The following is a 12,231-nucleotide window of genomic DNA, read 5'->3' as shown; positions in this document are numbered from 1 at the left end:
CCTGACAGCCCAGCACCCTTTGTTAAGGGGAAGAATAAAAGTGCTGCAGGAGGTTTCTGGCCTGTAAACTCATTATTCTTATATTAAATATCTGGAACTCTGCCAGTGTCACTACAGCCATTAAGGAAAGTCAGCAATGTGAGAAAGGGAAGGGATGATTTTAACATCAATGAAAAACATCATCCTAATGGCAAGGTAGAGGAAAACACATTAAAAGAGAGACTGTGCTCAATGTGGCAGCCAAAACACTGAAACCTGATTGTACCATTCCAGTACTGCAGTCCCTCCTGCTCCAAAATTAATTATAATTATACACAGCTCATAGGGTTCAAGTATTTCCATTGGTTTTGTCTCCAGTCCTCAGAATATAGCAGCTATTTTGGTAGATGGGGATTCCTTTTCTTTGGTAAAAACTTGGGCCCAGATTTTCAAACAGAACTAATGACACTGAGTCCCAAGTCAGTCAATTCCTTGTAAAATATGGAGCGAAAGAGCCTCTCCCAGCTGGCAAATCCACCCTGTTTTGTACAAGCTGAAGATGATTTTGTTTAAACCCACAGCTTGCATCATCTCTTTTCTGTCATTATCCATTCCAGAGATTTTATAACTTTGCAATGGTCTCATTTCCTACCAAGGCCATTTCTGCTAGAGAATTGACTGGTTTCAATCCAGAACACAGAAAACAAAGAGAAATCCATCAGTCATCCCCTTTAGCACGATAACAACAGCATATTTTGGGCTGTAAATCTTTAAATTAGCGATATTTTTTTGGCTGAAAAGAAGAGGGAGAAGGCCTGGAAGCCCTGCCCATGGATGCCATTCAGAGGGCAGCAGGCAGCCCCAGCTCTGGGTACTCACCTGTAGGAGTCCCCATCTCTGTTGTAGTCACACAATAGATAATCCTTCCCCACCACCTTGTCCCGGGCAATCTTCAAGGGCTGATCCACAGAGGAGAGGAGATCTTCACACAGGCTGGGGACCTGCAGGGGGGGACAAGCAAAGGGAGGGGAGAGAGGGCAGCACGTTAACGTTGGAAGGCACTGGCACCCCTGAGAACAGATTTTGTCATTTACAGCCCACATCTGTCCCAAAGCCAAAACTGTTCAAGAAATCATTTCACAACAAACCCCTGTGCTCCCACCTCCGGTAATTTCAGGTGTCATGACCACAGCACTGGTGTGGCCCTGCACACCTGAACACACACAGACACAGATGCACACACAGAGACACACACAGACACTGACACACACAGACACACACACAGAGACACACACACCCACATAGACACACACACAGACAGACACTGACACACACAGACACACACACAGACACACACACAGACACTGACATACACAGACACACACACACACAGCACACACAGACAGACACACACACACAGACACACGCACACACAGAGACAGACACACACACCAATTCACTCTGTGCCAGGGCAGCCAGGGCAGTGACTGTCCAGGGCTGGTGGATAAAGGTAAATATTTACAGAGCAGTGGGAATGAGGGAGCTGCTGAAGGAACCCACCGTCCCCAAGCTCATCTCCCATTTCTCAGAGCAGTTTCCAGTGGCCAAGCATGACCAGGCTGGATAAGGAGAATGAACATGTCTGTGTGTGTGTGCACATGTCAAATCCCACACACCTCCTGCATCCTGCACAGCCCCCCATGGATCCAGGAGCAGCTGCCCCCTGCCCATGGACAAAGACAAGCTCTGCTCCCAGTGTGGCACAGGGCCTGGCATGCCCTGCAGGGACATGGGGCTCCCTGTCCGGCACACACCTCAGGCCATGTGCACCCTGTGCCCAGCCCAGGGACCAGCACCAATCACTGCTGCCACCAAACAACCAGGGCAGGTGTGATTCCTGCAGGAACACAGCCCAGATCTCACTGCCAGGGAAATGGACTGGAGCAAAATGTCCCTTCCCAACAACACAACAGGACCACAGTGTGACCGTGTCACAGGGGTCTGAGGATGAGGGAAGAGATGAGGATCTGACTCCATGTTTCAGAAGGCTTGATTTATTATTTTATGATATATATTATATTAAATATAATATATAATACTAAAATACTAAATAATACTAAAATAATAGAAGAAAGGATTTCATCAGAAGGCTGGCTAAGAGTAGAAGAAGAAGGAATGATAACAAAGGTTTTGTGTCTCGGACAGAGAGTCTGAGCCAGCTGACTGTATTGGCCATTAATTAGAAACAACTTTATGAGATTAATCACAGATGCACCTGTTGCATTCCACAGCAGCAGATAACCATTGTTTACATTTTGTTCCTGAGGCCTCTCAACTTCTCAGGAGGAGAAATCCTAAGGAAAGGATTTTTCATAAAAGATGTCTGTGACACCACAGCACAACTGGTAAGTTCCTGAACAGATTGGTAACAATAAAACAACAATTTATTGCTAATAAAACAAGAAAGGAATAAGCAGTGTGGAATGTCCTCTACAGATCACTCTGCATCACAGAGATGAAAATCTGACTGAGAGACGAGCACAAAAGGCAATCAAGGGCAAAATTAATCATGGAGTGATGAATTCACAACTCATAAGAAATGAAAAGGGGAGGGAGGGAGGAATAAAGAAAACATGGAAATGTGCTTTCTTCTCTTCAAGCCACTGATTCAGTGAATGGATTAGCACCATTTCAAAGGAAAGAAGCCTGGAGGAGAAAAAACAAATTTGGGGTGCAACAGCCCCGAAATGATTTTAATGCACCAGACAGGACAGAGGAGATCAAACTGCCTGGAACAAAAACATTCCTAACCCCAAGTACAAGGCAGTAACACACAGAGGATGACAGTCAGAGTGAGCAGGGACATACAAAAACCAATGTGACTATGAAAAATATATTAAAAAAAAAATCCTAAATGGAAATGACAAAACAAACTGTGGCTGCCTCATCCCTGGAAGTGTCCAAGGCCAGGCTGGATCAACCTGGGACAGTGGAAGGTGTCCCTGCCCCTGGCAGGGGTGGCACTGGATGGACTTTAAGGTCCCTCCAACCCAAACCATTCCATGGCTCTAAGATGAGACCATCAAGTGATGCAACACCTGACCCACACACTCCTTAAACACACAAAAAATCAGAGGCAAACCAAGACATGGTTGGTAAAGTGCTGGAAAAGCTGAAATATTCATCTGAGTGTTTTATTTTGGTCTCTACAGACTGTAACATGGCCCTGAGTGAGAACTGCAGAGCCCTGGGCAGTTCAGGGTTTCACTCAGCTCGGGGCTCTCCTGGGAACTCCTCCTTTGGTACCAGGCCTGGCTGAGGAAGCCTCAAACCCACAATTCCTGGGTAAACACAAGTGGAAAGCAGCAGCAGCAGCTTTTAGGGAAACTCCTCCTTTTCCTGAGACCAGACACCCCAAATACTTCCTGGGCTGATCCAAATCAGCAGTGTGGGCACAAGGCAGGTGAAACGATCTTGCTGTGTCTGTGAGCACATCTGGTGGAATCCCCTCTGTCTCTTCCCTCTCCTCCCCGCTGACCATTCATTTTGGGCTGACAGCATCTCAATGTGCCTGCCTGGCCTCAGACAGAGCCCAGCCCTGCAGCTGATGCAGAGGGGACAGTGGAACACATCCCTTGGCCAGCAGCCCCCAGCACAGGGACATGCCCAGGAACACACACACACACTCCTAGCTCTGACCTCCTTTGGGATGAGCAGCAGTGATGGAAACACAACTGGGGGAAGTGGCTTTTCCCCAGCCTCTGCTTCCACTCTGGCTCTTTGGGCACAGCCCACAGCCCACGTGTGCTAAGGGAGCAGGAGAGCCTCACTGTGCACTCCTCCAACCCCAAATATCCACACAAAGCCTCTCACAAAAACCCCAACCCGAGGCTGAGCTGATTCCCCTGCAGAAAAGCTGAATTTACAGCCCTTATAAAAAACCCCTCACAGGTAACTTCTAGATTTAACTCTCTTTTAAGAACAGCACATGCCTGGTGTGGGGTTTCTGCAGGGCTCAGAGCACAATCCCATATTGACTAGAAGGAACTTGTAACCCATTGTTTTTTTAAGATGCAATCTACTGAACTGAACTTATCTGTGGGTGATTTGGTAACAAATATTTGTGAGCAGGGTCTCTTTCCCAATTTCTGAGGGCTGTGGTTATTCCTGCAGCCATAACAGTGACTGCATTATATCACACACTTACTGCAATATAATACTGCCCTGTATTATAACCTCCACTGTAAAACAAGCTGTATATCCCATCTCCTTGTACAGACACTCCACAGGACTTCAGGCAATCTATTCTTTCCCCTTCTCATCTCTCAGAATAAAACACAAGAAAACCCACTCATCTAGTTTGGAAATATTAGAAAATTTTGACAGTATTTATAAAAAGAACAGATATTCCAGCTGATGGAACTATTAGTGTAATTCTAATTATTGGAAAAGCACCCAAGTGTGGTACAGTTACCCCCAGAATGTTATTTTTATACCATTTATTACATCAACTGCACTTCCTAAGAATGAATTTACAATTTATGCACACTGCCTTTCCTCTTCTACTCTTGAAAATTGCTTACAAGGCAAAGGCAGTAATTTGAACAAGGTAATTTGCAGCTTTAAACACTTCAGGTTTATGTTCATGAGATTATGATTCCTACTGAATTTAGGTCCTTTGGATTCTTTTCCATGTCGAGTGTTGAATCTTACTAAAACATTTAAACTGAATCTTACCAAAACATTTAAACTGAATCTTACTAAAACATTTAAACTGAATCTTACTAAAACATTTAAATTACTGTTGTGCACATTCAGACTCTGGCAGGATTCAGTTTATTTTCTGATCCCAGCAAAGGCAACTCTGCTTGGAAGGCATCTGATGCTCTCAGTTTTCATCAACAGTGGATTTGTGTTGTTAATTTTTCTTGTTAAGGTTGTTCTGTGTTAACTGAAGAGCCAGAACTCACTCAGCACTTATCTATAATCATTACATGAGGATTTTTTACTTCAATTTAGAAACACAATTAAGCCACTGCTCAGGGCAAACTGAAACAGCAAAGCAGTGATCTGGTTCCATTCATCACTGCACTACAAATAAATGTCACTGTGCTGCAAACACTGCAGGCTGAGGTTCTTTTAGAGCAAAGCCTGGGCTCCCACCTTTGTTCTGACACAATCTCTTCCCACTGCAGGCACTGCAAGGTCACATGCAGAACACAATCTGCACCTTGTATCTCCAGCTAGAGGCCAGCATCGATGTCACCTGGCCCTAGGGCACCCTTGTTCCCCAGATCAGCTCTCAGCCATCTCCTCTGGCTACTCAGGGAGTGAGACCACCCTCAGTGTAAACTGGAAAGAAAAAAGGAGGAGATTGGGGCTCAGCTGGAAGAACAGCAGCATCATTCAGAATGAACAGGGCACAGTGTTTGGGGGATATTTTTTTTCCAAGGAGATACACAAAGGGTGTGTAGTGCAGAGGAAAGAAAACCTGGATGAGAAAGCGAGGGAAACGTGTCGAACAAGGATCCTGTTGTCCTGTGAAACCAAATTCTCCTGCAGAGCTGCCCAGGTATGTGGACAGTGCTTCAATTAAGGCAACTGCTCTGCTATCAAGACAAATAATCACTTGTGCCAAGTGGAAACCATACCCTTTTTGGAGTAGCTAAGCTCAGCCATTCCTTCTGAACTCACTTCATGGTTCAAGGAGCTCATTAGCAATTAAACAATTGCTTCTGCATTATTTTTTAAAGTATTTTTAAACAATATCTAAAAACAAATTCAAAGAGGGAAGAGGAGTAATACCTCAGTTCTCCATGTGTGACACACAGTCCCCATCCTTGCTTTGACCACAGTGAATTGCATCAAATTCTGCACTTCACACACTCAGGACAGCCAATTTTGGCTGTGCCCACTCCAGTTGAGCACACCCAGGGGCTGTTTTCTTCTGCAACCTTGACTGAAATGTACCACATCTAGCACTGAAACAGGAACATTCCTGGTGTACCAGTCCTAAGAAAGAGTCTTTTTCCATGTCTATTCAGAAGTCAGCATTACTGACCTCCACAGGAACCTTACACACTGGAAAACTCTGCTAAATGCAGCAAAATTAAAGATTATACATTTTTTCCTTAAAGAAGCTGAAAGAACAAGAGGGAATGACTTCAAACTGAAAGAGATTAGGTTTACTTTGGAAATTAGAAAGAAGTTCTTCCTTGTGAGGGTGGGCAGGCCCTGGCACAGGGTGCCCCTGGATCCCTGGCAGTGCCCCAGGCCAGGCTGGACAGGGCTGGGAGCACCTGGGACAGTGGGAGGTGTCCCTGCCATGGCAGGGGGACACTGGGGTGATCTTCAAGGACCCCTCCAACACAAACATTTCTACAATTCTGAGAAGATGAGGCAAACTTCAATTAGCTAAGGAGCCACTCAGATCCATCCTGTTTTGATTCTGAACCTGCAGGTATCTGAACATGCCTGTGAGGAGAGCAGTTTTTACCTGAAAGCCCCATCCCAGCAGGAAGGTGAGCATTTTTATCACTTGTGAACTTTCAACATTAAAGGAGGACACAAGAGCTGCTCCTGTATTTGGGGAAACCACTCAAACACAGATGAGCCTGTGGAAGCTCCCTCTCACAAAATAACCCTTCTGGCACACCTCCAGCCCAGATCCTTCCTCTAATACAGCATTATTCTGATGGTTCAGAGTCCTTGCAGAGCCCCAGAGTTTCCTGTTCCTGCAGAAGGCAGGCAGAGCCCAGTGAATGCTGTGGGAGCTCAAGAAGGAAGCCTGGCTCCACTCATCCTGGGCCTGAAGCCACCAGTGAAGTCACTCCCACAAATCCACACAGTGCTAAAGCTTAATTGGATCCATCACAGGTCCAAAGGCCACACAAGCATCAAGCTTTGTTTAGGAAATGACACTTAAATGGACTTTTGTGTTCAGACAAGGTATAATTGATTCTGGAAACAGCTCAGTGTTATTCAAGTCCTTGCATTGAATTCCACCACTGCGAGAACTGGCAAAACCAAAATTAAACCAAATGAGCTTTTCTGGAAAGACAGATGTTGCAAATCCAGGTTTGTCCAGCTAACTGTGTCATGGCAGACATGTCACATTAATTACAGAATGTTACATTTAAAAAGGTGAGAACCATTCATAAAACAGGATCCCTGGCTTTCCTCCTGTGCCTTGCAGGATAAAACAGAGCTTTTGCTGGATTCCCCTTGTGGAACAAAGGCAGCCATCTGGCAGGCACAGCTGAGTGCCCTGGGCTGTGCCTGTGACCTGCAGGTGAAGCTCCTGGATCCTGTTACCAGCCCCAGGAGCCATCACAGGGTATCACTGTCCTGGGAAGTCCTGAGTGTTTGTGAAGGGTCCAGCTGGGGCTGGAGACATCAGCAACAGTTCAGGGATATGCAGGACATTCTCTCTGCAGTATTTCTCTATCCCAGCTTTCCTTTCCATCCTTCAGAGAGGTTAGAGAGGTTTCCATCTTCTCACACACTCCCTTCCAATGATATTTAAACTGATATTTTAAGTGTCTCTAACACCAGCAGGAGCCTGGAAGACAAAAAGGCTTAAAAATAGAAAGAATAAGTGATATAAGGCCAGAATTGCAATTCCCTTTTCCAGTCTCATGCCAGGAAATGGGGTTGCTAGCTCTAAGCCAAGCATCACATTAACAGTTTACATATATTAATTGCTATCTCCAACTACCATCAAGATATTCAAGGTAATCTTTGCTGGCTGGAAAAGCTCCTGCTTACAGCCACTCACCAAATGGAAAAACTGGCTCTCAACCACCACACATTTATTCAGAGAGCCAGAGCCCCTTTCTTTAGCCAACAATCCTGGTGTTAGAAACCTGCCTGGCTGCTGGGAGCTCATCCCACAGGTCAGCAAGTCCAGGCAGAACAGCAGGTCGAAGACTCAGCTTTGAGCCCACAGGGCTGTCAAAGCACTTCTGCTTCCACCACCTCTTTTTCAGCTTTCACTGGATCTGATTTTTTGTTTAAAACATCTTCCAGCCCCACCAGACGCCCAGCTGGCCATCTGCATCCAATTATTTTATCTCTCCCTGCAATGCTGCTCAGTGCTCAGGCTCTTGGACTCCAAACACAAAAAGCTCCAGTCACATTCTCATGTTCTTTATGGTGTGTGCAGCCCAAGCAGTGCAGTTTGCCTGGGGGTAAGTTCTGTAGCTTCATATATCTTCAGTGACTGAAGCCATGCAAGCAGATTTGGGACTTGCCTGGAGCTCACATGAAGCAACAGCCTGAACTGTGCTCAAATATTTCAAAATCATCAGTTTATACATTTTAAGATTCATCACTCCAGGATTTTCTAAAAAGTAACACATTCTACTAAAAACACTTCAGTATTCCCCTGTGATGAGAAAGGAGAGCTGATCACCTCCCAGATCTTTAATTGCAAACAGAGCCTTCAAAAATAATCAAAGCAAAGTTATGAGTGCTGTGTCCATAAAGAGTTCTCACTTTAATTCTTCAGTGGCAGCATTGCTTGGTTTTGTTCTTCAGGAAAGCTTTCACTTTTGGGAATGACTGCTGCTTCAATACCAGGCTTACTGGGGGAGGAGGGAGAGAAACTGTGGCTGTGAGCAACCCTCCCTCCCTCTCCTGGAGAGCCTGTCCATCCTGTGAGGACCATTTGCTGTCCCCACTTCATGCCAGGCAGCCTTTTTTCCTGAGTCAGCAAGATTCTCCATCTAATTTGTATTATACACACCCAGGCAAACATCCAAATGAAACACTCAGCAGGAAATTTGTACTTGCTAAGGGAACCTGCTTAACTCTCACCAAGACTAAGAGTGTGTCACAGACATCATTTATGAAAAATCCTTTCCTTGGGATTTCTCCTCCTGAGAAGCTGAGAGGCCTCAGGAACAAGATGTAAACAATGGTTATCTGCTGCTGTGGAATGCAACAGGTGTGTCTGTGATTGGTCTCATGTGGTTGTTTCTAATTAATGGCCAATCACAGTCAGCTGGCTCGGACAGAGAGTCTGAGACACAAACCTTTATTCCTTCTTATTCTATTCTTAGCAAGACTTCTAATGAAATCCTTTCTTCTATTCTTTTAGTATAGTTTTAATGTAATATATATCATAAAATAATAAATCAAGCCTTCTGAAACCTGGAGTCAGATCCTCATCTCTTCCCTCATGCTCAAACCCCTGTGATCACCATCACAAAGAGTGCATCCACTTCCACACTCCAGTCAAAGCCCCAAGGCAATCCTGTCACAGATCTGTGATGTGCTGCACATGGCCCATGAGGACAATAAATCCACTTTCCTGCCACCGCTGCCACCTCAGCCCTCAAAGATGTCACTGAAGCTGTGTGAAGAAAATACCCCAAAAGGGCTCTGGAGACACCCTCATCCACCTTGTCCGGGGCTGTCCCAGCAAGGGACCCTCCATGGCAGCACTGTCCAGGAGCTGATCCTTCTCTGGGGTTTCTCCTGGAAAGAGCCCAGCTAAAAGCACAGAGGGCTGACTTTCTGTGCAGCTGACCTTCAGAGAAGGAAGCAGAAGAGCAATTGCCATGGACTGCTCTGACCTTCCAGGGTGAGCTGCTGGCCACGCGAAGTGAGCTCCACCAGCTTCCCTCCCTCACAGCTCAGTGTGACTCCATGAGCCACACAAACCTCCCTGAGCTGATCCCAGGGCATTTCCCTCCCTCACAGACACTCAGAGTGACTCCATGAGCCACACAAACCTCCCTGAGCTGATCACAGGGCATTTCCCTCCCTCACAGACACTCAGAGTGACTCCATGAGCCACACAAACCTCCCTCAGCTGATCACAGGGCATTTCCCTCCCTCACAGTGACTCCATGAGCCACACCAACCTCCCTCAGCTGATCCCAGGACATTTCCCTGCCTCACAGCTCCTGACACTCACAGTGACTCCATGAGCCACACAAACCTCCCTCAGCTGATCCCAGGGCATTTCCAAGCAGAGAACACCTCAGAGTCCCCTTTCCAGCAGGTGATGAGAACAGATGTGATCCACAGCAGGGTTCCCTGGGGAGCACAGTGAATCAGCAGCTCCTGGACAAGGTGAGGCAGCAAGGAGGTGACACAGCATTTTTGTAACTCAACATCTGAACTAATGCTCCAAGTGCTGTCACTACAGAAAGAATAATTTAGGTTGGAAAAGACCTTGAAGTTCATCAAGTCCAACCTCTGACCTGGAGCATCCTCACAACAAACCCATTTAAGAGTAGAGCAATCACCTTCCTCCCTCCTCTTTTGGGAACTTTCTTTCAGCTTGGACTTGGCCCACAGGTAGATGCTCCAAGGCTCACAGTTTCCAGAGAAGCTCCATGGAAAATTATTCCAGTTTAAATTAGCTGTCCTTAAAAAGGCATGTGCCCACAGCAAACTTTGTACAGATTCAGAAGTCCTCTTGCACATTCTGACAGCCTCTGAGCAGCGCATTTACAAATAATGACTAATTGAAGCCCTAGCAGAGCATTCCACGCCAAGGCCCATTCCCAACACCATGCACAGCTTCTTTCAGGCAGACTTCTGAGGGCTGTGATTGACAAGGTCCCTAATGAACTCTAATTGAAGCCTCAGCAGTCTGAAAAACCCAACAACAGATGTGGTGAAAGGGCAAACCACAAACTGTTTTGCTAATGAATGAAAAGTGTCTGGGCTGATGAGGGCCAGTGACCCAAAAATTCTCTTTTTCCACCCACCCTTTTACTTCTGTTCAAGTTTGGGCCATTTCCCTTGCCAGCACAACACTTGGGGGCAGTCATGGACAGCCCTGGATGTAGTCCATGAATTCAGCTGGGCACCAGGATGCTCCTGCATGAACCACAGGCAGCAGAACATGGATGGAGTAAGAGGGATCTCAGGGAGGGAGCTTGGTGTGGTTATCCTTCCCAGCAGGAACAACAGCCCAGGAGTGATTTTAAACTGCCAGAGGACAGGGTTAGATGGGATATTGGGAAGGAATTCCTTCCTGTGAGGGTCTGGCACAGGTGCCCAGAGCAGCTGTGGCTGCCCCTGGGTCCCTGGAGTGTCCAAGGCCAGGCTGGACAGGGCTGGGAGTGAGGTGCTCTCATGGAAGGGGTCCCTGCCCATGGCAGGGGGTGGGACTGGATGAGCTTTAAGGTCCCTCCCAACACAAACCATTCTGGGACTCTGGGAAGGAGATGCCTGCTCCTTACTGTGTCAGATTTGGAAAACTCTTTACACACAATGACATTTCTGAGCCATCTTCTCTCCTTTCAGTGGATCTTAAGCAATCAACCACCATCAGTCCGGAGATTAAATCCAATGAAAACACCATGGCACACTGAGCCCAAACAGACTTCAAGTAATACCCTAAACTTCACCCTAAATACTGACATGAGCCTCTGCTTCCCACCTCCTGCACTGTGGCAGTGGACTGAGCAAGGAAACTGTTGAAGATTGCAATGTAAGTTGTTTTCCATTACCATCTGTATGGTAGATTACCTTTGTCAAGTGGGCAGTTTGCCTTATCTCTCTCTTTGAGTGACCACATTCACACCTGCCTGGGGAGGGGACATTGCTGATAACAGCTACTGAATGTCACTGCATGGCTGATAAGAACTATAACATCCCACTGGGAGATGTGAGCCCAGAGGGAGGAGCCAAGCATTGCTACCCAGATATAGTCCAGAGGTTCTGAGACACCAGCACGGCTTCTCCACAGGATACCCCAGAGGAACAGCAGCTGCCTCTTCTTCCACTGGATCTTCAGAGGAAGAATACATCCTTCTCTACAGGACCCCTTGCTCCAGCAGAACCACCCCTGACACTGCAGGAGGGCTGAGCCACAATTCCAATGGGACTGCCACCAACACCCTGACCCACAGGGTGTCAGGTTGGGTTCTGACTCTGTCAGTGCTGTTCTAGTGTACTGCATTGTTTATTTTATCTTTTTTTTCTTTTCCCAATTAAAGAACTGTTATTTCCTGCTCCTATATTTTTGCCTGAGAGCCCCTTAATTTAACATTTACAGCAATTGGGAGGGGTGGGGAGGGTTTACATTCCCCATTTCAGGGGAGGCTCCTGCCTTCCTTAGCAGGCACCTGTTTTTTCAAACCAAGACAGAAACCAGCACAAGGGAGCCAAGAAGCCAGGGTGCCATGTTTTACAGTTCTTCCCCTCAGTTTAATGAACCTGCTCATGCTCATTGATCATTTGGTGTCTGCCCTTTTTCCCCAAGGAGGTTCTTGCCTGCTAATGGCACAG

General features: G+C 46.5%; 1 protein-coding gene across 1 annotated transcript in view; it reads right to left on the bottom strand.

Moving 5' to 3' along the window:
• The window catches only part of CAPZB (capping actin protein of muscle Z-line subunit beta), a 64,114-nt gene that overhangs the window by 32,288 nt on the left and 19,595 nt on the right, over window positions 1–12,231 (bottom strand). Inside the window, exon 3 of the mRNA XM_054294479.1 lies at window positions 859–980. Coding sequence (XP_054150454.1) covers window positions 859–980 — 122 coding nt within the window. The remainder of the gene's footprint in view (window positions 1–858; window positions 981–12,231) is intronic.

The sequence above is a fragment of the Melozone crissalis genome, unplaced genomic scaffold (assembly GCF_028551555.1).
Source record: "Melozone crissalis strain CALT ecotype California unplaced genomic scaffold, PUWL_Pcris_2 ptg000251l_1, whole genome shotgun sequence".
Lineage (NCBI taxonomy): Eukaryota > Metazoa > Chordata > Aves > Passeriformes > Passerellidae > Melozone > Melozone crissalis.
Note: the sequence above shows the minus strand (reverse complement) of the source record. Positions and strands in the feature narration are given on the sequence as shown.